The following is a 26,214-nucleotide window of genomic DNA, read 5'->3' as shown; positions in this document are numbered from 1 at the left end:
AATAACTTTATTGAACCATCAAAATAAATTGCGTATTGTTCATCATGCATTTGAACTTCCTTTGTATTTTAATAGTCCAACAAAATTAGATCAGATCTGTATCCAGCTAAATTTTTAGATATTTCAGAAAAATCATCCTTTCCGTATGTACATGACAAATACGAAATAAATTCCGTTTTCCTTGTTACTTTTTTCCATTAAAATACAGATATCTTTTTTGCGTAAACAAGGATATATTAATGTCTCAGCCGCGATGCGAGCTGCAGGATACGAAGGAGATGCGAAAGGAGATTAATCGATATATTCAGCATTTTTCTTTATTTTACACGGTTTATATACAGAAAAGAGGATACATAAAAAAATACATGAAAAGAAACGTTAAAGAAACGGTAAAGAGGGAAAGGGGAAACGTAGAGATCCAACGACAAAAGTATACAGCGAAGCAAAATCAGTCGCATCGGAGGTGATAAGTATCTTAGCCATTAATCAACGTCGCTCCAATACGCGAGGGTCAGATTCCCGGTTGGCGATTTCGCCTCTTTCTTTCGGGAATGAAACGAACGATGCGACAACGGAGACACCGGGACACAAGTAATCGTCCGTTTCACAAATATTCGCCTCTCCCTCATCGACGACGTCTCGATTCCCTCGCGTGGAAACCGCCACTCCGCTTTTTCGCGGAGGGAAAATTGTTAAAAATTAACTATCGCGTAGGCTCAAAACGACTCGATAAAAATTGTCCCGATTCGTCAACTCGCTCGTCCGTGTTTCGGGTTGAACACGTGAATTTCAGGAATAACGCACGATAGGAATAACTCCTCTCCTTTCCTCATTAAATTTCTACAAAGAGCCTCACTCTTCCCTCCTCTTACTCTCTCTCTTTCTCACTGTTGCCATGCAAACTCGTACTAAATTTTAGCCTATCGTACATATTTTATACATTGAGCGCATCGTCGGAGGCGTCGACGTTCGCCGGCTCTCCGCGATAGGTGTCCGCGTGCAACGGCATCGTTACACGTGTCGTTTACACGCGTGAAACGCGTGCACGTCCCCCGAGGGACTCTGAACTTCCTCCCGTCTTCGGCGTCGTTATCACGCGGCGCGCGAGAGGATGCGAGGGTGTCGAACGGGAGTAAAACGGTGAAAAACGGCGGGAAATCCGCGGAAATCGCCAGATCGCGTCTCGGACTTTGGTCCTATTCGCGGAGAATGCGTATTCCTTTCCGGTATCACACATTACCGAGATATCGTTACGTATAGCGCGAGAGCGTCGTAATGCTAGATTTGCAGGTCCCTACGAGAGCGATCGAAAAAGCGATCGTTTTTAGCGAGCGGCAGGACGCGTTCTTCGCGATTACACGCGCGAGATAAGATAATCGGAGAATATCAGTCCTTGGCGAAGTGTGTCAATTAGAGTCATCCTTTATTCGGTATTTATTATTTATATCTCTACGCGCTGGCGGCGATTAATTGGAGATCCACGCTTTACAAAGTATATACTTCTTTCTCTCTCTCTCTCACTCTCTTTCTTTCTCTCTCACATTCTCTCATTCTCTTTGATAAAAATGATCGTCGCGATCACGTGAAAAAGGCGTGTCTGAAAACGCACAGGTACAAACACATGCGGTGCCTCCGAAAGACGATATACATAAGATTTTATTTCGTCAGATTCTTTCGCGTTTTGCGTTAACGATATATTTATGTATAAATATATACAACGTGTGTATATGTGTATGTATATGTTTGTGTAAAACGCATCGCGGTGTCTTTTCTATCTCTCACGTTGTTACCCTCTGCAATATCCGCGTTAGATTGCCGGTTCTGCATGAAAAAAAAAAAAGTAAAAAATAAGAAAACGAAACTAGGAAATAAAAGAAGCCAGGTATATACATGGTGAAGAACGAACGGAACGATCATTCGTCGCGAAGTCTTTGGTCCCAACTCGCGAAGGGATTCTCGTGAAAATATTTCGAGAACAAATCGAAGCGCATTAGGAGGGAGCGAAGCGCGAGCGGAACCAAAACGCGAGCGAGTAAATGGAGCTGCCATATACGGAAATCGAGTGGAAGTTTGCGATCCTCCTTACAGACGGCTGTAATTTTTGCTTTGCTAATTGAAGTCACAATCTGACGGTAGTATTATCTTTCTCGACGATTCTGCGACGAATGGAAACAGTGCATTTATACTCAATTTTCGCGAAGATCGATGAACTTCCACTGAGTTCGCTACAGATGTGCGACGAACGCATCGTTGTAATTAAATAAGAAAACTGTAATCAATCGGAAATTATAACAGATCTGTTCGCGTTCGTTCGTTACACAGAGTATGTGTAATTGTTTAGTCTCCTCGCGTGTGTCGACCGCCAGTGGAGGAGAGCCAAATGGCAAGTCCGCAACGTGAGCCTTTCCGGTTTTAAAGTTCTAAAGAAGATGCAGGATGATGCTGTAAGAAAGAAAGGAGGGAAGAGGGAGAGAGCCCTCTTCCCTCTTTGCGCATACCAGTCTAGCGAAAGCCGGCGGTAAAATAAAAATGGAATGTATTTTCGAAACTCTTTCTTTTAATAATCATATAACAATACTCGTTATATTCACGATCAACATACATTAATCTTATCTATACGTTGCAAATGTTACATAAAAAAGATATCCGTTCTGCGTTTTCTAAAATTATAAAAACGACGGTAGCAAAAGTCTCGGAACCTGGCGGGGCAGTGAACGTCACGACGTTCGGCCCCTCTTTTTTTTTCTTCTTTCTCTCTGTCTTGTATTATAAACGCTAAAAACGATAGGTAAAAAAAGAGGACGACGGCGGGGAATAAGTGTAACGTAACTAAAGTTTTTTTTTCCTAAGTCACTCTGCGGTTTTCTTCTCAATCGATCTCAGAACACGTGTTTAGGAGTCGGTAGGTTCCGCGAGAACGGTCGAAATCCCAATCGGGCAAAAGGAAGGAACACATCACGCATGTCATCACTTCATTGTGCACTCTTATAACGAACGGCGAATGCGCTATCGGCGCAAGGACGAGAGTGCAGCGTAACGATACGAGGAAAAAAAAAAAGAGGGAGAGGAGTCGAGAAGAGATCCTCTCTCTTTCGCGCTCGGGAGATGTACATGTATCCTCTTGATGGTCGGGAAGGACGGGAGCAGAAACGTTACATTATGCGTCTCATTAATCTTTAATTAGATAATTAATTCACTATTTACGAAAAGTCATAATAAAAAGTAGTATTCTATGTATTCGATATTTCAATCATAATATTGTAATAATAACATATATATATATATATATATATATATATATATAAATTATTACAATATGCTTTATCTGCAATTAGTCTATAAATCGGATAATTCACAATTCGTCGCGTGCGCGCGTTTATGTATACAAATCGCGGTCTATATATCTTTTCTTTCTCTCAAATAGGACTGATAAATATAAAAAAGAAATAAAATATCGCATGTAATATTTATATATGTATATATATATATAGCGTTGCATGTAACATTCATCTCTTTTTCTCGTTCGTTCGCTTGCTCTCTCGCACTCTCTCTTTCTCGCTTACAATAGTGAATCACGTTACGAATGCCTCATGCACCAACGAACTCCCTTTCTCGCAGCATCGTTCTCTTCCTCTTCGTGTATTACCAATATTAATGCAAACATCCGAGAAGAGAAAGAGAGAACAGTGCCGGCTGGATGCAAGCATCGTTGGTTGGTTTTGTCGATCAACCGCGTCTCCCTAAAGGGCTCAATTTTCGCAGCTCGCCCTTGCTTCTGAAATGACAAGAGCGGGGGGATCAACGATGATTACAAACGTCGTCTACGAAAAAAAGAGTTCTGCCCGATTTTTTTGCTTTCTCTTTTCTTTTTTCCTCTTTCGATCGCTGGACGTTTGATGTAAGATTCTTCTATTTATTTCATAATTAATCGGAATAGAGAGTTGGTACGCGCGGCGTTCGAACGTTCATATTTTATCGAGAGTGTCACTACCGCGAAGATGTACACCACTTTCAGATTTACAACACTGTCCTAAAAACACAGCCATACTAAGCCAAATACTTTTTGGGTTCTGTCGTTTACACGATTACTCCTTTTTTCTGCTAGTAAAATCGTTCAAATAAACATCTACACTCGATCTCTGTGCGTCTTTCCCTAGCAATTTTCGCTCGTTTCTCACCGATTGCTCGATTTAAAAAAAATACAAAAGAAACAAGAAAAAGAAAAGGAAGATAGGAAGGAAACAAAAGGGAATGGAAGAGAAAACCGCGTACACGGGGGTGATCCTGTCCATGATCCCGTTCGAACTTCTGAAGCCTTTAGCAACCAGTAATGAAAAGCTAATCCGATTCGCGAAGGGAAGAAAAGGGAGAAAAACTCGATTTTCTCTTTTTGGAAAAGGCGGAGAAGCGAAGCCGTTATCCCAAATGATGCGACGCACGTTACACCAATGTAAAACGTAATCTAGGAAAAGGAATGTGTCTCGGTACCATATTCCTTTTTTTTCATTTTATCACTTGAGATTTCTCGCGTTGTTCAAGGGGCGGGGAGGGATATCGATGGTACCGGAAACTATATTGGGGACTTCTAAGGACCCCGATTGCACTCGTAACAATTCACCCGAAAAGAATCAGTGCACCCGATCAAGGCCGACCGCTGACCTTGATCGAGTTCTGCCAAGTTGGTTCTTTCTCTTTCTCTCTCTCACTCTACAACTTTTTCTTTTTCCCTTCGCTAATCCCGCGAGAGTGACTTAATGAGGAACACGATCAAAGCACGTGCCGCCGAGAGTTCAAACGAGAATTCGTAGCGCATGAGTGTTCAAATGAACATGCGTCTTGAGCGAAGACGTGTACATATGCCGGCGTACGTATGTATGCATATATATCTCTCGGTGTGTAGCTAGTTAAAGAGTATCGATGGTATGTCACATGATAATTAGCTCACGAGCTTAGGAGTTCCAAAGATCGTTCTCGCGATCGCTCTATTTTCTCTTTCCTTTTTACGTTCAGCTTCGCTACCGCGTGTATGCGTATGTCGTGTGTGTATGTGTATGTACGTGTATCAGTTTTAATCTTCCCTTCTCTTCAATTTACGTTTCTATCGCAATCGTCAGTTGACTTAATTGTACACGATATAGCTATATTATACAAAGTATGCACTTGAAAAATATCCGACGCCACGGATCTTCTGAACCACAATATGCTCACGCATTCCCACGTTATTACTAAGTCATTTTTAAATAGGTGGTGAAGAAAAAGGTGCAGGGATTGGCGGAGGATGGTTTGGGATGGCCGAGCAAAGGTGGTGGTGGTGGTGGAGGAGGAGGAGGAGGAGGAGGAGGTGGTGGAGGAGGAGGAGGAGGAGGAGGAGGAAGAGGAGGAACTTACACTTAGAGCTTTACTATGATACAACACTGGCAATAGTCATGTAATGTGGTTCGGTGTATGTTTTGTACGCGGGCCAATCTCTAACCCGTGTGTAGTAATAACGCGCGTGAACTCTCTCTTTCTTTCTTTCTCTCGTTTGTTGCAAATATTACAATAAATCTATGTATGAATTGATCATAGTAATAGATTAATGTTGATAATAATAATAATAATATATTATAATATATATAATAATATTAATAATAATTAATCAATAATGGGCACGTAAATTAATAATCGTCGTAATAATAATCTAGTATTTACAAAGTTTTCACGCGAGGGCCCGATATCGAATACGCATTTTCATTAGTTACATTTTGATTGAACTGTACATACGCAGTGGACCCTCAACCGGAGAAAACTACGTCATTCTCTCTCTCTTTTTCTCTCTCTCGCTCATTCTCTCTCTCTTTCTTCATCAAAATTAACGTTTTTATATAAACCCTCCCGTGCGCGCTAGCAGCCTGTTGTAAATTTCTATTTTTTGGTTACCACAACATTAACTCGTCACATAGGTGAGCCTCTCGACAGGACACGATTGAGCAGGTATCCTGCCGAGAGTATCCTTTCAAGTTCCACAGATGGACTCGTTGCATTGCAAAAATGCAGAGTCACTCGCGATAAATTCATAAAATTTCATCGTTAAAGTACAACCTTCGGTGTGGCGCTTAGGGATATCCTTTTAATAACAAATTTTCTTCTTAAACGAATATATTACTTAACGCGTACGTACGATCTAAATTATCCTTCTTTCCCCGTACATACAACACTCTAAATATAGTGGATTTTCCCTATCTATATAATCATTTAGCTTTCGTACAAGTGTTCTTTATCATATACTTTGTAGTTTCGTTACGGTAATATTAATATATATTGGTATATAATTGCATACATTTACGATACTAATTACGAACTAATAGTATTTGAACTATTAATTATTAATTAACGTTAAGTATACACAACATATATGTATATATGTATATATATATATATATATATATATATGTATATATATATTTGTACGATTTCACTCACCCTGCACGAGTAGCAGCGAGGAAGAGTGGCAGAGTCGAGGGGGCTCTGGAGGATACGAGGAGAGAATACGTAATAATAGTCTTTCGAATAGTTTCGCTTTTGTTCTTCCTCGTCCTACCGATCTTCATTTCTCTCTTTTTCTCGACCAAGGACGAAAACAATTTGGAGTCTATTTGAGCCAGGCCGAGAATTGTAAAGCACCAACGTCGCGTTACTTTTCCCTCTTATCTTTCGACGTATCGCATAATGTAGAAAATCGAAAGAAAAGATACGCGCGAACCGAGTGCGCACTGAGCGTCTCGTCGAGGCGAATAATGTATACGTTTCAAGAAGAATCGAGAAATAGTAAAATTATCCTGCGTTCCTAAAGGAGTCCAAACCCTGAGGCATGCCAGGCTCGATCGCTCGACTTCGATGGATCGCGCGTCAGGCTCTCTCTTTCAGTCTCTATCTGCGCGCGCGCGCGAGTTTCAAGTTTAATTATCTAATGCTCTCAAAAATTCGCGAACATTTCGTATAATTTATAAATTCACGCGACGCGGACGGTCGCAGCCATCCGAGCGCCGCCGTCGTCGTCTCCGTTACGGGAAACACTTACATAACCATCGACCGATGTGATCGTCCGTAACAGTCACTACAACCCCTCGACGAACTTGGAGAGTTGGTCCTGCGGTGTCATTGGCGTTACCTCGTTAGCGTCTGCGCCACCATTCGTAGGCGCTGGCGCCGGCGAGGGATGATGAGGCATAGCGGCAGGATGGCCGGTGGGTGCACCTGGACCGCCACCCAGTTGCGAGAGCATCATCTCGCTGGGACCGCCGCCAAGCTCGTGGGCCGGCGAATGCGTCGGCGTGCCGTGAGGCGGATGGTGATGCGGCGATGGCACCGGACCCGACCGCGGCGACGGTACCGGCTGATTACGAGGGGAAGGGACAGGTCGTGGCGAGGGGTTGGGCTGTGGAGATCGGATGGGCGGTGGCGAACGGACTGACTGCATCAACTGTTGTTGTACGGAGATTCCCGGCGGACCCATGACGCCTTGCGGCGAAGGCACGGGCGGCGGAGTAGGTTTCAGACCTGGCTGACCATAGCCCTGTTCGTTGAAACCGCCGTAACCTAGGGAGTTGGGCAAGCGTTGGTGTCTAGGAAACACTCTACGTACTATAGCCCGACTGTCTAGCGCTTTCTTTTCTCCTATTAAGTAATTACGATTGTTCGTGTAATTACCAAGAAGAGATGGTCGCATAGGTCGTTGTTGACCGTATGGTGGCGCCGGCGGCTGGGTAAATGGCTGCTGCTGTTGCTGCTGCTGCTGCTGCTGCTGTTGCTGCTGCTGCTGCTGCTGCTGCTGCTGAGCCACCTGTTGTTGCCTCTGCATCACCAGCATCTGTTGTTTGTACCATTGCGACTGCGGTTGCACCTGTTGTTGTTGTTGCGCCTGCTGTGTTAGCATCTGTATCTGCAGTCTGCCCTGTTGCTGCTGCTGCTGCTGAGACTGCTGCTGTGGCTGCTGCTGCTGCGGCTGCTGCTGTTGGGACATCATATGCTGCAAACCAGCTTGTTGTTGTTGGGGTTGATTAGGACCCAAAGGGCCACCGACTCCCCCGCCATGCTGACCAGGTTGTTGCTGATGGACAAGCGCCTTTTTATTAAGAAGATCAGAGTAGTGAAATCTTCGCGTACCAATGGATACATTATATATATATATATTTTTTTTTTTAATGTTAATTAACTCACTCGTTGCTTGATAAAGGCGGCCATTAACGGAGGGTTGCTCTTGAGTATTTGGAGTATTTGGTTTTGCTGGTCGGGCGTGTGTGGGCTTCTGAGAGTCTGCATCAGCTGTTGAAGAGCATGCTTCTGCATATTGCTCGCCTGCGGACTAACCTGCCCAACTGGTCCGCCGAGAACGCCTGGTTGTCGTGGCATTTGCGCACTCATCCCCATTCCCGGTTGAGCTTGATGCTGCTGCTGCTGCTGTTGCTGCTGCATTAGCTGTTGCGGTGTCTGCTGTCGCGCCAAGTTAGGATTTTGTTGCATTACCGCATTCGACTGATACCTGCTAAGAAAAGAAAAAAAATGTGCAATACTCAGAAGAATAAATCTTCGGTTACCAATTTATTAGAAAGTAAATAGTGAAAGAGTTAGGAAAATTTAAAAGAGAAAACATGATTTTAATAGACACCTCCATTGATCCATTGGGATGAGGTGTGTGCCGCTGGGATTCGGCATCTGAACTGGCAACGGCCGCTGCATCTGTGGCGGAGGCATCACCCCGCCGGTTTGACCACCTACACCAACACCCACGCCAACACCACCGCCTGGTGTCACCTTACCAAAACTGACATGTTGCCTCGCTGCTTCCTCCTGTACTTGTTTTACTACCTGTAACACATTGGCAGGAGGCGGCTGTGTTCCAGGCTTCAATCCGATACCTGGCTGATGTGGTGTCGGCAAATTCGACGTGCTAACACCAGGTTTCATAGCGACTCCAGTCGTCATGGCAACGTTCGAGGTTTGTTGCCCAACCTGCATTGCGGCTACAGGTCCGGTTGGCCTCGTATTCATCACAGCCATTCGTCTCCTGCATGAACAAACGTGAATATTGATAAACATTTTCAACACGTAAAAGTTTGATAGATACAGATCAGCAGAGACAAGTAGGCTTATTTAATTTTAAAAAAATTTAAAAATAAAATTATGATATTTAAAGATGAAGTAATATTTTTAATTAAAGTATGTTTTATGAATAAATTAAAAAAAAAACTCATTTTAGTTTAGGCAATTTACAATTAGCTTTCTAGTAAAAATTAACAGTTTGAAAAAAGGTAATAAAATTATATTTTTTCATTAGCGCAATAATATATGCATAAAAAGTCGAAGATTCTACTTACCTGAGCAGTTGCGCTTGCTGTAATCGTTGCTGCAATTGTTGCTGCTTTATCTTGTGCTTAATATTGGAGCAGAACGGAACGAGACACTTGGTCTCCTGGCAGTGTTTCGCGTGATAACAACACAACGCAATTAGTTGTTTGCATATAGGACAACCACCATTCGTCTTTCTCTTGCAATTCTTCGTATGCATTACTACTCGTTTCATCTTCTGACAACTCGGTAGGCGACAGTTGGCATCTCTGCACTGGCACGCATGCACCAATGATTGAATGCATCTTTGTATCGATAACTTTCTGGCCTCCTACATTGCAGAAAAGTAAAAAATATGAACACATTAAAGAAATTTATTACAATTACAAAACTCAAATATTTTAGAATAAATCAATATGTTACCTGTGGATTCGTTTGTTTGGCGTCGGCCGGCGAAGAGCCATCATCCAAATCAAAGCCAAGTTTCTCCATTTGATGCGGATGACCATCTTTTTCTTTACAACTCACACATAAATCAAAATCCTATAATAAAATCGGTCTTGTAAGCGTTAAAAGTTATGAAAAGAAGCGAGAGTATTTTTTTCCAAAGTAATTTAATACGTACGTCACAAACTGTACAATGGTATCTGGTCTCCACGTGACTCTTGCAATTATTACAAGTATAAACGAACTTATCTTGGCCTTGATTATGTAATTCGTATAGCATGGACATGGAACTAAACTTTGCTCTTCTAAGAGATGAAAATTCGTAATGCCTTTCCCTTGCCATCGTGAGAAAGGCGTCACGGCCGTCCATTAAATCACAATTAATAACAGGATCGGGATCTTGAATAGGCTAAAGATTTAAGTAAGAATTAATAATCGTATGCACCAAGTTTCAGAGGGAGAGAGAAATCTACAGTTTAGCAAAAAAATTTACCGCCAAACTAGCTGCACTCTGAGCGCTGTGCAACCTGATGACGAAAAACACTTCCTTGTGCTTTTCCATGGTGGCAAAGATTTTTGCAGAAAGATCATTGCCGGTCTGTGGAGTATTCGATTTTTTGCTATTTTTCCTTTGATTCGCTTTAGATTTGTTGGATTTCTTCGCCTTCTTCTGGCCCTTCTTCTTACCATCTGGAGTTTCCGCGTCTTCAGACAGCGAAAATATCTGAAGAGATACAAGGTCGAGAACATAAATATACGTGTGAAGAAAGATATTATTGTGTGCAAGAACATTTTTCACAACTTACCGCATTTGCCGCAGCGGCGGCTGCTTCCGCCGCTTCAGCTTGTTTACGCTTCTCTTCCTCTTCCTGATCTAATTCTTTAATACTTTCTTCCAACACGTTTGGCCAAAAGTCGCCCTCGAAATACGGTAAGTCCGCTGCGGACGAAAGCCTGTCTTCCATGGCTTGTTTTAAAATGTCCTACATTCAAAAGTTTCATTTATATACTTTTGTCTCAAAACAGAGAATGATTGGACATATTTCTACGTCTGCGTAAATAATCAAAAGTACTTGACAAAGAAATGTCGTCTGCTAATCCTATGTTCATTGCTATAAATGTAACAAGAACACTAGCTTTACCGTAGACGTTTATTTAAGTCTCGTTTGACGCCGATACGATACCGCGACACGTAACGGAAACACTAGAGACTAAATTAAAATTCGCGAAATGTATCTCCACTCACCTTATAGTCAAGTACAATTCTTTCAACCATTCCCTTATCCAACATTTTCTTGTACCATTCCTGCAACCTCTTAGGCTTTGGTATTTTTTGTTCTGCGGGATGGCAGTGGAAGATATAATCGTCCCCTTCGGAAGGTGGACAAGCCCAAATGTGAGCCATAGTATATCTGTAAAATTTTATATTTTTCTTTATTTCATATATTTTTTTAAATATAAAGTTTAATCTTGGACACAATATCAGGTACCTTATTATGTGTTACACTGTATATTACATCCAATATAATTTTTTCTGCTTAAATAAACTTACCCAAGCTGTTTCGCGTAATCGAGATATCCAAGAAGAATCTCATGGTACACAGCCGTTCGAAATTGTCTAGGCCGGAAAAAGTGTACAGAGTCCAAATACGCGATGTAAACCCGTCTAGTGTTCGGTGGCGTACACTCGCTGCCGTACTCCTGCACGTGCATACCGAAAAAACAGACGTCGGTGCCGTCGACCTCCTCGAACGCAAACAACGCCTTCGCGCGATACGGGAATTCACCGGGCATGTCGCCGTTCTCAACGAATCTACTTCGCATACCGGGTTTAACTTCGACCACCTTGTCGCTGGAGGCGACCACTCTGATCGCGACCTCACCGGCGCCCGCCTCCTTCTTCTTTAGGAAATTATTCACACGCGTCTCGATATATGTGCCGAGTTTCGTTACAGGCAATCGTTTGGCGTTGAACTTATTTTCTTTGCGTTTCTGTCCCTTCTTCTTTAAGCAATTCTCACAGGTAAATCTGAAGGAAAAGTAACTTCTAAGTACGCAAGATATACTTCATAGCTTTCTAAAAAGTTTTGAATGCAAAAAACGATAAATAAACGCCTTTTATTTTAATTGCGAGAAAATTTTCCAAATCTCTTCACAGTATTTCTAAATAGAATGAAATAAAATTATTTACCCTAATGGCCAGATTGCTTCCATATGGAGAACACAAATTTGATGAACTCTTCTACCACAGTCTGTGCAGGTTACAAAAGGCTCCAATTCTAAATGATCATTCTTCATTTCCTGGAACTGTTCTTTCTTGATGGCACTATAAAGAATGAAAATAAAGTATAAATCATATAGAATCGGAATAACATTAACTAGGTTACACACGATTGATCTTTTAATCACTTACGTTTGAGGTTGCGTTGGATCGTCTCCCAACGTCACTGTGTCACCAGGTATGTCGTTGAAACATTTCTGACAGAAGGTGTATCTGTCGGAAAGAATACCAATTCCCTTTAGAAGACCACTATTATATCGGCGTCGTGCGTGCGTTTTTATTATTAATTCGATGTACGACGACCAATTTATTCCAAATGCGTGTCCAAGTCTCGGCGTATCGAGTTCCGTCAATTTCGGCAAGTGTTTTTTTTTTATATGTACATTCAATTTTTTCGCAATTACGCATGCATGCAATGGCCAATTGTTTTGGATCCGAGTTTGGTTTCAAAAGATCGGTGGAAAGACATCATTTTTTTTTTTCGATTAGAGTTTTCCAAGTATCAAGTATCATTTTTCGCAGTAGTAGAGTCGAAAAGAAGCAAGGTCGCAGGCAACACAAGAAGTAAGCGGCAAACAAGGATTTGTGTATGCGTGCGCAACCCATGGGCGAAGATAACATACAAAGAAGAGAACAGTGCCAATGTTAAAAAAATGTCAAATATTTATACGTTATTTTCTAAATTCTAATCGCATATACCGAAAGGCTATGTAAAGCCATTTATATCCAGCGATCAATAAGCTATCCTTATAAACTGTGTGTGCTATATAACTTCCTTCACAATTTGCTTTAAGACTACATCTTGTACCCTTAATAAAACACATATCCCTTAAGTATATGCGCAATTAATGTACAAACTTTAAGTGCGTGAGTTTAATACAAAAGAAATTTCGTACATGTAGCATCAAAAAAGTGTAGATCAAGGGACTGACTTGCATTTGCACTTATTGTCAAAAGCAAGTTAATTAACTTGTCAATTTAATTTAGCGTATTCAACGAAACGACACTTTTGTATTAAAAAGGTCTATATAAGATGAATACGCACGGGGATCACACTGTTCTTCAAATACTCTATAAGCTTGACAGCCGTATAGAACACTTAAATAGAAGTTGTCACTACTAGATGTTACAAAATACTACAAACGTGTCCCCATTATGCACGCTCTAATTACAGAATAGCTCAAATGAAATACTACGTAATACTTAAAATGCCATTTCTCACGTATTTAATACAATTGGATTAACAAAAGTAATATATAATAAATTAATCAAACTTCAATTTCAAATTAGCATATTTCAATATCTAACAGTGTAATAATTTCATATATTCAGTACTAATGTCTCATAATTTACGTAGAATTAACATTTTAAGCATTAATATTTTCAAATAACATATTATCTTTTACGTCAATCAAATTCTATGCATTATAATTCAATATGTATCGGTCCTGTGTATACTGACCTATTCTGATACGAGTAATACTTTGCATCTCTAGGTATCGTGCAAAGCTGCTTGCCGTAGCAACAGAGGACCTGCGGGTTGAATGTATATTTTCTGCCGCAACAATAGCCTAGTGCCTGCATGACGGGGTCTATCTCCTGCTCGAACACTTCCGAGAGCTGCGTCGGAAAAAAAATAAAAGAGTAAATTATTACATAAACATGTAAAGTACGTTTACAATATAATGTCATCAGATAAACATTACCTTGGTGCAATATCTATAGACTCGAGAAGTCTTGCGATTGTACAGCCAAGCATTGTCAAACATCATCCACACATCGTCAACGTACTCCCACGGATCGCTATACTTCTCTGTGTCAAGTTTCTTCTTGATCGTCGACAGATCCATAGGCTTCTTCACGATAGTGGGATAATCCGGTATACCCAACGCCTGGGGATCCACTGGTTGTCGGAACGGTATGGACTCTGGATCTTGTCGATACAGTTTCTCTAATGTCGGCATCAGTGCCTGGCGCAGCTCATCGGGCTTAAACAAGCACTTCTTCTTATCGGTAGACGTACCACTCGGTTGAATTGGTTCCGGCACCAAGGGCTTAATATCGGAAGCAGTCGTGTCCTGACTGGACACGGGAGTCATGCTCTCCTCTTTAATGCCGGGCTCTTCCTTCACGGTCGCCTCGTTCGAGCCCTCCTCCATTGGTTCGGTCTTCGGCTCGGTCTTGATAATCTCATTGTTCACGCTCTTACCGTCCATCCTGTGATTCTGCGGCTCTTCCGGCTCCTGTTTTATCTCCATCTTAATTTCTTCCTTAATGGAATCCAGCTTGCCCTTGTTGTTATTCATCGGTGGGCTGGGTGAATTGTCACGATCTAGTGCAGCCGTGATAGCAGCCATTTGCGAGGACATGGATGTGCTGCGTGGAGTGTTCAACGCCGCCCGTTCTTGCGAAGTCATGCCTTTGCCAAGACTCGCAAGACCAGCTGGGGACGGTGTGGGACCCGAATGGGGCGGCGTCTGGTTTGATGCGGAAGAAACCGTTTGATTTGGTGTCATTAACGACGGTACAAGCGGCGTGTTAGGCGTAGAAGTGGTCGATTGAGGTCCGTTCGTCGTACCCGTACTCGTCGCAGATATACCACCTGTTGGGCTCGGTCCGCTAGACGCGGGCGGTGGTATCGTCTGCGGCGTCGATGTCACAATGCCATTGTCACTAGGCGTGGAAGCTGACAATGGTCGAGTTGGGAATTGTTGATTCTGTTGTTGCTGCGGCTGTTGCTGTGGCTGCTGTGCGTTTGGTTGCATGCCGCTAAACGGTGATGGTGTTTGCGGAATCGATGTTGCCGGAGTACCGACCTGACTCGGAGTACTCGTAGGTTGTGGCTGTTGCTGATTTTGTTGTTGCTGCTGCTGTTGTTGCTGCTGTTGCTGTTGTTGTGCCGCTTGAGCCTGAGCCTGAGCCTGCGCCAGTCTGACTTTCATAATGTCAGGAAACTGATGCTGATTTTGAATAGGAGAACTGTTAGGTAAACCAGCAGCCGTGCCATTGGACGTCGGAAATTGACTAGTCGTCGCGTTATTAGACGCAGTGGTGGTTGTGAGGTTAGCTTGAGACATTTGAGGTTGTCCGAACGGGCTAAGGCCAGAATTAGGCACCATATTGGTGTTGGATGTGGATTGTCCGTTTGGGCTTGGACCGGGAGGACCGACCAAGATCCCCTGTTGTTGTTGCTGTATTTGCTGTTGGGCTTGCACCTGTTGCTGCTGTTGCTGTTGGACCTGTTGTTGTTGCACCTGCTGTTGCTGTTGTGGGAACTGCATCCTATTGTGCTGTTGAATGGCCATTGCGGGTATTGTTCCCAATTGACTCATACTCGGTGAATGACTTCGTAAGGTAGGTGGTACCGTCCCGACAGGTTTCGACGTTCCTGGTATACCTACCGGAGGCACGCATGGCCTTAGCCCGGGACCAGATGTACCCGACGGCTGTGGTGGTTGCTGTTGCTGCTGTTGTTGCGCTTGCAATTGCTGCTGCTGCTGCTGTTGTTGTTGCTGCTGTTGTTCCTTTCGTTTTTGTCGTTTTTCGTCTATGTTATTCGATAAATTGCTCTTAGTATTGTATGGGAATTTATTCTTGTAACTTAAAAAAAAAATTATTTTTAACAGATTATAATATGAATTAAAAATATGAATCATCTTTTATACATAACCAAATATTCATAAGACTGTAATAAAAGAGACGCAGTAGCATCTCTCGCCAAGTTTCCGCAGCAAGATCGCGTAAAACGGCAACAAAACACATCGTGATATTAATGACGAGAAAAATTTGGAAAGAAGATTTAGGCCGATATTCATAATCCGTTAATATTTTAGAACTGTATTAAATAAAATCTTAAGAAGCTCGTATGATTCTGTGATTGGTTTATAATATCTTAAGATTATACTTAAAACAGTCTTAAATATAAACAAACTATGATAAAACTGACCTTAATAAATATTTTAATATTACTAAAAGTACATTACCAAGTTCCTTTTGAATCTTGTAGATTTTTTCAGCCAGTAGATGATAATATTCCGACCGAGAGTTAGCCATTTCGTACATGTCACCCTCCACCTTTCTTGCGTATGCGACCAAATTGTGCATTCTTTTATCGAGCATGGCTTGTGGATCGGGAGTTGGGAATATTGCTTGAACCCTAATAAAAATAAAACAGGTACGTTATAATGTATGGGAAGGAGATACAGGTTTCAAACAAATACATGTATAATAAAACTCTCACTAACAATTTATGAACGAGATGGTTCCTGAGATCTGGAGTGACGGACATGTGCCACTCCTTTGTCCCTTGTACCGGCGTCGCTGTGACTTGACCGGGTTGAAGACCGCCTGGAAGCTGCAGATTCCCTAATCTATTTTCCCCACCTATCACACCAGGTTGTCCGGATTCATTCAGTCCAAACATCGCTTGAATATTAACGGATTGTTGTATATTGGCAGCGGCCGCTGCCGCGGCAGATGTGGGTCCGGTCGTCGGTACCGACTGATTGCCGGCTACCCCAACCGTAGTAGGATCGGAATTTAAAGGAAGAGATACATTCGGAGCGACTACTTGTTGTCCAGCACCGACTACGGATTGTCCCGGTGCACCTGAAATACACACGGGCATCCATCGCTTATTGCTTTTCGCATAAACTTTTACAAAAATTATATTTTATATTTTTAACAGGATATTAAAAAATATTTTAAAATATATTTTTTCACATATGTAAATTTTATAAGGTGTTTCAAATTTGAAAGAAAAATGCAAGCAATAGATTTTTCTAATAAAATGTGCAACTCACTCTGTGTTTGAGGTTGCGCTAATCTAACATTGCCCAGTGCTCCAGGAGGTCCCGCCATGTTGGGTGCTGGCATTCTACCGCCTCTGCCAACCCCGGGCAAAAGTCCTGGTGTTGTTGTCGGACATTGAATTCCTAAAGCATCATAAGCCCTTCTCATTTCGGATGGACTTGGATTTGGCTGATTATTTGGTTGAATTGCAGGTGCTATAATATAATAAGAAAAGAACACATGTACACAATATAAATTTACGGAAACTCGCCGAAATATATAAGAGTTTTTAAATTACCCTGCGCTGAATTAGTCCTGTTTTTATTAGCTTGTTTTATCGGCAAACAGACTGGACAATCACTTCGATTACAGTGTTTCCAGTGACTGATGATCTGCCTAGACATACTGCAATGCGGTACGGTGCAACTCTTGCCAGATTGACAATTCGTCATGTGATTCAGAACGTTTTTCATAGTTCTGCAGTCTGGCAAGGTGCACTGTCTCATTTCACCATTCGCTTGACTCTCCCGTCGTTGGCATTTATGCGCGTGCAAAAGTAGTACCAATTGTTGCTGTATGAGTCTACATTTTTCTGGATCAGGCGTTGATTTTGCGCCTAAGCGAAAAATGAAAGTTTTCACTAATCGTTAATGTATTGCAAATTATAATATTAATAAAATTACATATAAAATTACTATACAATAATATATGCATCGTAATTTTATACGATGCAACTTACAATAATACAAGATGAAGAAGTATAATACAATAATATAAGACAAAGAAATATAAACTTACCCGTTGGAGCACCAGCACCAGCCATTTGTCCTTGCGTAGCTTGTTGCGGACCTGGCTGCCCTCCGGTCGGCGCACCCGATTGTGGTTGAGCTGGACTTGGTGCTGGTGGTTGCGCCTGTTGTGCTGCCGTTCCACCTTCTTGACCACCCACAACGTTTGCAGTGCCGATTGGGCTAGCGGTACCAGTAAATCTTCCGGCGGTGGCTGCTGCTTGCATAGGACTCATGTTCGTTCCTACGCCCTTTTGTTGTGGTTTGACGACCCCTGCGGAATTATTGACGCATATAGTTACTCCTTATCCAATAGTATTTGGAGTACCTATATTATATAAAAAAATTTTTACTTTTGTTCTACATGTCTCTATTTGTCTATCAGTATCTCTAGTATCTACCAGTTTCTTCACGTACATGTGTAAAATAAAAATGAAAGTATTTTAATACCATAACTGTACGGATTCGACGCGCTTAGTTGCCCCATAGTTGTCATGTTTGGCATGTTAGGAGGAGCCTGCATTCGGGGACCTCCCTGACCGGGACCAACAATACCAACTTGATGCACCTGTTGATGAGGACTCTGCCCTCTCGCTGGACCGACCATATGGGCCTGTTGTTGTTGCTGCATCGCCACAGCTCTCGTGTTCATCATCCCAGGACCATTTTGCATCGGTGTAACCCCGTGAGGAGCACCGGGATGATGTATCGTTTGAGTATTAGGGCCCATCATGGTTACCTTCAAAAGATTCTTGCTCTAATATCTGTCTATTTTTTCACCAGAGAAAATGTTGCACAGTTCATTAATCGAGTTTCTTTGAGTGTAGCTAGTGTAAAAATTATAGTAACTTCAGGTAATCAGGCGTTACCATCGGCCTTATGCGTTTGATCCAATTAATGTAGGAACTAGTCCAATTGACTAGTTCCTACATTAATTACACTCAAAAAAAGCCATGTTTAATGATCGCCACTGTAACATAACGTAAATCAACGTACTGTATTTAAAGGTTGTTTGTTCAAACTATTGGTTACTATCAAGCTTCCGCCGGCCATTCCTCCCATGTTGTTCCCGCTAGCGGTACTAGTCATCACTAAACCGGAATTCATGCCACCCGGCATCGACATCGCGGGGTTGTTTCCGGCCATACTCATGGACGATTGCAAGCCGCCCATCGAATTCGCGATTGACATTTGATTATTAGCCAACGAACTGGCTATACTACTTGGTAGATTACCAAGACTCACTACCATCTGCGGATCGACTATCCCTCCCTTGGAAACGGAAACGTTCGGTGGCGATTGCATATTCGGACTTTTGTTGCCTAACGTTCCAGCAGCCATTACTAAAGAATTTGCCACCAAGTTTTTGTTGCCCTGTTTAACGAATGTTCGTAAGGTTATAATGTGCATCGATTAACAAAGTTGTAAGGTCTTTAATGTGATATAACGCATACCTGCTGTTGAATGAGATGATGGGAAAGTTGCTGCTGCTGCTGCTGTACATGTTGTCTGAGTTCTGTATCGAGAGCACCATTTTGCTGCCCTGGGCCAGGACCGGTTGCCGGTGGCTTAGTGCTCTCGGTCGTGGAACCCCAAGATCCAGATGACAGCAAGTCATCGGGAAGATCATTTTCAAGGTCAAACATTTCTGTGTTAGAAATGTAATCTGAGAATGAAGAAGAGAAAAGAATTAAGAATCACATTTCTGTAAACATCCACATCTAACGTGATAACAGACACTGGCTATCAGAAAAGTACATCTGTTGCTCTACTCATTATTTTCACTTTTGTCGTTTCACTTTACACTCGTATGAAAATAATTTTATCTATTTCAAACTTATCACGAATACGCGTTAGTACATGTACTATTTCCCGAGATAACCAGTACGCAGATTTAAAAGATTATAATATTGTGGAATGATAAGTACAGTAGATACCAAGAAATCATTAGTAATTTTACAAGGGTAAGATTTTAGCGCCGTCACCATAGCTTTTAGCATCAAAATTTTAGCAGAGTATCAATAACTTCGGTATCATAAATGTACGTGTTATATCATTATGTGCATAATGTATTATACCCTTTATATACATGTATACACATAGAACTGCATGTAAATATACATATGTACATGCGTGTACACAGAGACATGTACAGGCAAAGAAGCATTTTTCATCTATATTACAAGAAACTTCGGATGCTATTAACATCATTTAAAAAATCGTTCACGTAAACATTCCTCAGCAAATAAAATTGTTGAAACTTACTCGTCTACCGACTGATCATACACTGACGGAGAAAAAAAGGGTGTACATATAAATATATACGTATACGTATATGTAGGAAAAGTACAAATGCAAAAGGAGATATCCATCCTATATATTAAGAAAAAAAAAAAAAAAAAAAAAAATTATTACAGAAAATTTGTACGGTGGTTGTAAACAAACATGAAAAATAAGACATGAGACATACACTGCATGAGCATAAACGTAAAGGAGCCTTATTCTACAGCAGAATGAAAATTCTCGGCACAATAAATTAGTGCTAAACTAAACAAGCATATCCAGCGAAGCTACCGATGAGCAAACTTTTATATAGAAGAGAGTCATGCGAAGAAATCAGTCACTCTAGAAAATATCTGTTCAAGCAAATAATACTCTCGCGACGCGGTACTTTTATAAGAGAGTTTTTCGTCACCTCTCTCTGTCTCTCTCTCTCTCTCTCTCTCTCTCTCTCTCTCTGTCTCTCTCTCTTTCTCTCTCTCTCCCTTCCTCTCCGTCACTTCACCCTTGATAAAAATCAAATGCGAAATTTCTCAAGAATTTTAAAGAAAATCCGTCTGCGCACGCACAAGTTTTCATTCTATATTTACGTTCGGTTATAAATATACTCGTAAAAGATTTAATTGACATAGAGACCTGGAGAGTCGATCCCCATCTACGCTACTTATTATCTGCGTTGTATCGTGAATCTTTTTTTTTATGTTACAAAGCATAGTGTAATATGCATATTTAATTTCATCTTTGCAATTCCGCCTGCAAGTCCACGAGCTCCGCGCGTGTGTGTCGCATGTCTATATGTTACGTTTGATTCAACATTGAGAATGTCTCACGGTGTTCGTTACAGAAAGAGGGGAAACTTGGCTCCTGAATCTTATGTACCTCTAGCGCAACACCGATCCAATTTTTCTCCATTGCTATGTAAAGTCAATCAGTCCATGATCAAAGTAAGACTTAACATATCCTTATATTGCCGCTCTGTACGCTCTGCCATACATATATATATACATTTTTTCAAAGATAAATTATTACAACATCCATCTCTTTTACTTCCTTCTCTAACTGTGTCGACAATAAACTATAAAGTTACTGAACCATAGTGACAATATGCCAAAACTACCACCCATCAGAAAGTGACTGCGACTGGAAGGTGTCACTGAAAACCAGAGACTGAAGCGAGTAAACTTTACGAGAGAGAACGTATGGTACTGTGAGATGATTGAACGGACAAATATAATAGATTTCACTGTTTTGATCCGCGGTGCTGGACTTAATGCCTTTTCCGAGATTTTGATCGCTTTTTGATCTGATAGTGATATTTACTTCTTTTCTGGACGGTAGTATTGTTGTTCCAGTGCTGCAGTTGATGCTGTTGCAGATGAAGCTGTTGTGGTGGAGCCTGAATTTGTTGCATGTTACCACTGCCACCTCCCCCGTAGTTCGTATAAGCATGGTGCATCAATAAAGGCGGCATACCCACTACTATATCACAGTTTTTCGTTTAATTTAGAATGAAGGAGAATATACTGTTCAAAAGCTTCGTTGTCCGAATTATAGTACTCTAAAGTAGTAGAAACAGTTTGAGAGTCGACAGTTTTCGATCATCGTCTCGTCTCGCTCGTCCGCGACGACACCTCTCGGAGACACCTCACTCCTGGTGACTCCTGACGACCGCGAAAACTCGAGCAAACTGTTTCTGCGACTTTGTCCGCTTTGCGACTTAGTACCCTCGCAAAAGAAGCGATTCCGAGAGATTCCGCGTTATTACAACCGAGTAAAAGGTAATTACAGTCGAGATAATATAGCGTTATGTGCGTCAACCTCGAGAGTTTGAAAACTGTTAAGGGATGATTAAGATGTGTTCAAAGGGGTAAACAATAAAAAAATTTTATTTAAAAAAAGAAAGAACAAAGAAAAAAAATATATATATGTATATATATATTAGCGCATCGCTCATGCTCAGCGAGATGTAATCTTTAACATTAAAGTGTCATGCACCCTCATGCACTACAAGATCGCAGCTATGTTTTAAATCTAGAGTAACGTCTATAGAAAAGAATGTACAAGAACTGCACGTCAGTATGCCACATTCGTTTCAAAAACAGGAGGAGGTGGTGTGAGTGCGGTAAAAAAGACGAGAGTGGAGTAAAACGTAGAAAATTAAAATCAATCTCGACATTCACAGATTCACGCGAGCGAGTGATCCGCGTGCGAGTTGATCCGCGAGCGAGAAGCCCTCCTCGTGCCATCCATCTTGCGTCGACGTGAGGGAGTCGCGTTCTCGCCGCGTCGCGTCACGAGGGTGCCGCGAAACGACACACCGCCGTCCTTCCGATCGCGACGCGTCGCGATATAGAAGAAGGGTGAGGAGAAGGTAGACGAAGAGGAAGAGGAGGAGAACGAGGGGGTTCGCGCGCGTACGCGATAATTCCGCGGCAGCGAAATGCGTTCGATCGCGCGCGCGTGCCGTGTGTCGCGCGATTTCGCTCGTCGAGGATCCGTCGTGAGGATACGATGCGATGCGATGCGATGCGATGCGATGCGATGCGACGCTACGCGACGCGACGCGTCGCGTCGCGTCGCAAACAGACGGCGGCGGGCTGGCCAGCGATGGCGGTCAGCTGCGCCCGAGGGACGACACTCGACGGGAAATCCGCGGCGCCGAGAATCGCGAAGAAACCGCGCGCCGGGTATCTCATCTTTCTTTCTCCGCCGTGTATGCGTGTGTGTACGTGCATTGCGCGTCAGCGTATATACGCGTGCATCGCGAATTCCTACGCGTAAGGTTAGTCGCGGAACTGCGCGCGGTTCCCGGAAAGAAGGAAGTCCGGCAGACAGGCAGACAGACAGAAAATGCTCCCTTTCTTCCGAAAGGAAAGAAGGAAAAAACGAGGCACGGTCGTCAGGTACAAAGAAATCGGAAGGTCTTGGGAGAGGGGGAAAATGCACGCGAGAGGACGGGGGGAAGAGAGACGTGAGGAACCGCAGAGCGATTGAAAATTGGCTGATTACTATGGATGAGAGACTTACCCGTCGAATCCGACGTCCCCTGGAACGGGTCGAGTTTCTGCCGCTTCGGCGGAGGGCCGTCCACCAGGTGGTCGGCCATGGCTCCTCCGCGCGGCTGTTATCTTTCTTCCGTAATAACCTAACCTCTCGCTCTCGCTCTTCCTTCCCACTGGCGCCCGTCTCTCGCTGATCCCTCTCGACCACCAGCGCGCGCGCGAGCGAGCGAGCGAGCGAGCACGCGCGCGCACGCACACACACACACACAGGTAGCACCACGACCGCGTCCGGCCGTGCACGCGCGTAGACGACGACGACGACGACGACGACGACAAACGGCACCACCGTGGGTAGCTGCTCCGGGTCTCGGCCTGTCTCCTCTACTAGAACTAGAAGACCACCGTCGCCACCGTGGTCCTGGTCGGCCTGGCTGGCGCCGTTGCTGCACTCCTCGTTGCCGTTGTCGTTATCAATTGTACCGCCGATGACAATGATGCCGATGATAATGATACAACTACCACTTCCCCCCTGCCGTCGGCCGAACCGCGTAACAATTTCACCGTACCGCAGTCGTACTCGCTCGCGTAACAATAACAATGAGAGCCGCGGCGCGTGGAGCGTCCCCGTGTAGCATCCTGCGGTGCACGGTCAACCATTGGGCATCGTGGGGTTCGGGGTACTTGAAACCCCCGGCGTCAGAGCCCGCGGCAAGCGCACGGGCAGGCAAACAGGTACGAAACACACGCGCGGTGTAACGTGACGACACCACCAACAAACACCACCACCAGCACCACCACCAGTAATAGTAGCAGCAACGGCAATAGCACCACCAGCACTGTCGCGACGACGACGACGACGACGACGACGACGGCGACGACGACGACGACAACGACGGCGACGACGACGAATAATGTCTGATGCTACTGCTGCTGCCAATCTCCGTCACTCTCTCACGCGCTTCTTCTCTCCGGCGAACGACGACGGGAGGACTGCCGCCGCGCCGCGTCGCCGGCGGGACGAAACGACAGATCAACGCGCGTTGGAAACAAGAGGAACGAGGACGTAGGCGACGGTGACGGCGCTCGGCGGGACGATAGACGATGACGATGACGATGACGATGACGACGACGACGACGGCGAGTCGTCGCGACTCCGCCGCGGCTGCCGCTTCACCGTGCGCCAAGAGAGTCGGACGGATGGACGAGTGCGCGGCGGCGGCGGCGACGACGACTCGGAGTCTCTCTCGGACGACCTGAGGGACCCTCTCCGTCTCTCCCCCTCGTCACGACTCGATTCACCTCGACTCCGCTTGGCGACTCCGACGACGCACCACCGAATATCTCTCCGCGCTCTCGCTCTCACTCTCGCTCTCGGCTCGCCGCGCGCTGTCTCTCTCGCGCTCTCTCGCGCTCTCGCTCACCCTCGTCGAATCACTTGTCTATCCTCGTAAAATACAACAATCGTACTGTATATCGTCGCGGTCGTACGTGCTCGCTGCACGACGACTCGCTAAACGACTGGCTGCGCGCACGGCGCTAGCTCACGGCGACGATGTCGCTCCCGAGGCCCTCTGGTACCATCTTCCTCTCCTCTTCTCTTTCGCCACGGCACACTGCGACACACGGGGCGCGCGAACGATCGCGGGAAATGAGCGTTTATCCCCGTGCACTCGCGCGCGATATCGGGACGCGAGCAAGCGAACGCGATCGCGGGTCTCGGCACGGTCGCGGCCGCCGCGCTCGCCACAGAAATTCGCACGGGAAAACCGATCGCGAGATCCTCCGTTACCGCACGAGCATCGGCTAACGTTAGCTAACGTAAAATGGCGGCCGCTGTTGACGAGTTTTTCTACGCTTGTCAGAATTTGCCCGTCTTCTGACTCGGCGACAATGGCCGGGACTCTAGACCGCGCCGCTGATTGGTCCAGCCGGTCACGTGACGCCTCGGGCTTGCGCGATTGGACGTTCCGCTCTCGGAGGACAGGAACGCCGTGGCTGCGTTCACGCCGCGCTCGTTGCCGCGAGAGCCTCCGTCGCGGACCGCTTGTCGTTTCCGTGGCGCCCGTTTCGTCTGCGCAATCATGGCCGCGTTTACCGACCCGACCCGAGAGCCGAGCGAGGCGCGCACAGGATAGCGACGGCCGCTCTCCGCGGGATCGCCAAGAGATCGCTCTTCTCTCCCGACTGGGACGGATCGCGTCCGATCGCGTCTTTGAGCGTGACGAGCATCCTCTTCTCCTCTGCCCCGGCGAAAACGCCGATCTCTCGCCTTCACGCGAGACTCGTATCTCGTATCTTGGTGAGGGAACGAAATCGAGCAGCCTCTTTCTCTCTGTTTCTTCTCATTCTTCTCTCATCTTTCCGGCTTCTCTTTTGTCCCTCTCGAGGGAGGGACTTTGCGAACGTTACGAACATGTAATTACATTCATTTTGTACTTTTACGAAAAATTATTTTCTACACGTAAAAGTCTGTGTGCGTTTAGGTCCAAGTTCTCTTTGCACGACGATTGATACAGCGAATCGAGAAATCTTAAATCATTTATTCTTACTACTATTAAGGAACATCCTTTCCTGCTAGTTTAGAAAAAAAAAATAGTAATGTGTAACGGTACAACGCGTTGTTTTGTATACGAGCGTCGGCTTTTATTAATCGTCTTACAAATCTGTCCTGAAAATCGCGATAGAGATTTCGCGTGTGATTTTTCATTAGCGAAACGTTTATCAAAATTATCATACTCATCTTTATTACATTATAACGCGGTTACGTAAGACGGCAAGATAACCGTGCTAGACTAACGCAAAAGAAAATCTCTGCCGATGCAAATATACACGCGTATTCGAGTTACCGAAGTAGACCTCGTTATCTATCGCCGCAAGCCGCCGGGAGTTTGTTGCAAGGTGGTTTTCGCGTAGGAAACGTTCGATCAGCGATCTCTGATACTTTTAACACAATTAATATTTCGATAACGAAAAGACTTCCGTTTCGCGGTTCGGAGACTCTCGAAGACATTGGCTCATTCGTCATTCATTAAAAATTGATGTGGTAAAGATTAAAACGCTATACAAAATGTGTGCGATTCGGAGCACAGTAGATTAAACGAAGACGTTAAAGAAATGCGAATTAATAGGAGGATAGATGCGCAAGGAAAACTTCTTAAAAATGTTTCGTCGATTATCCGTGACTATTGTCTCGCGCGTTCGCGGTTTTACGGCCAGTGTCGTCGCTAAAGTAAACGCGAGCGACACGCGCCATGTCATTTCTTTTTCCTTATCCCGAATCACTTTCGCCGCCGCTGCG

The 26,214-nt window shown here is 44.0% G+C and overlaps 1 protein-coding gene and 1 long non-coding RNA gene across 9 annotated transcripts; one reads left to right on the top strand and one right to left on the bottom strand.

Annotated features, from left to right (window-relative positions):
* LOC120357697 lies at nucleotides 1-6,183 on the top strand. Its single transcript, XR_005574700.1, has 2 exons — nucleotides 1-5,311; nucleotides 5,342-6,183. It is a non-coding gene; the product is annotated as an uncharacterized LOC120357697 (long non-coding RNA).
* Nucleotides 2,538-24,763, bottom strand: LOC105195182 (histone lysine acetyltransferase CREBBP). 8 transcript variants are annotated; one of them, XM_011160469.3, is made up of 25 exons: nucleotides 22,942-24,762; nucleotides 21,235-21,393; nucleotides 19,089-19,300; nucleotides 18,631-19,008; nucleotides 18,085-18,373; nucleotides 17,645-17,908; nucleotides 17,145-17,462; nucleotides 16,858-17,061; nucleotides 16,300-16,663; nucleotides 16,039-16,211; nucleotides 13,762-15,602; nucleotides 13,518-13,675; nucleotides 12,188-12,304; nucleotides 11,966-12,100; nucleotides 11,327-11,803; nucleotides 11,021-11,186; nucleotides 10,581-10,757; nucleotides 10,268-10,498; nucleotides 9,953-10,183; nucleotides 9,751-9,870; nucleotides 9,357-9,658; nucleotides 8,648-9,046; nucleotides 8,200-8,524; nucleotides 7,690-8,104; nucleotides 2,538-7,578 (listed from the first exon to the last, which is right to left on the bottom strand). In XM_011160469.3, exons 1-25 carry the CDS (start codon nucleotides 23,018-23,020, stop codon nucleotides 7,097-7,099), a joined length of 8,016 nt encoding a protein of 2,671 aa, XP_011158771.1. In that variant the 5' UTR covers nucleotides 23,021-24,762; the 3' UTR covers nucleotides 2,538-7,096. The 8 variants fall into 8 exon arrangements, with proteins under 8 accessions (XP_011158771.1, XP_011158773.1, XP_011158772.1 ...); XM_011160471.3 differs by having other exon boundaries at nucleotides 7,690-8,089; XM_011160470.3 differs by having other exon boundaries at nucleotides 8,200-8,521.
* Nucleotides 24,764-26,214: the final 1,451 nt, after the last annotated feature.

Source organism: Solenopsis invicta, chromosome 5 (genome assembly GCF_016802725.1).
Source record: "Solenopsis invicta isolate M01_SB chromosome 5, UNIL_Sinv_3.0, whole genome shotgun sequence".
In the NCBI taxonomy this organism is placed as follows: domain Eukaryota; kingdom Metazoa; phylum Arthropoda; class Insecta; order Hymenoptera; family Formicidae; genus Solenopsis; species Solenopsis invicta.
This window is presented reverse-complemented; position numbering and strand designations above follow the sequence as displayed.

Coding starts and splice junctions, on each gene's coding strand:
- LOC105195182 (XM_011160468.3), bottom strand. CDS start 23,020: ATGGCCGACCACCTGGTGGACGGCCCTCCGCCGAAGCGGCAGAAACTC. Junction 21,394..22,941: donor GGGGACGTCGGATTCGACGG/GTAAGTCTCTCA, acceptor ACTGTGATATAG/TAGTGGGTATGCCGCCTTTA. Junction 17,062..17,144: donor CAGGACTAATTCAGCGCAGG/GTAATTTAAAAA, acceptor ATTATATTATAG/CACCTGCAATTCAACCAAAT.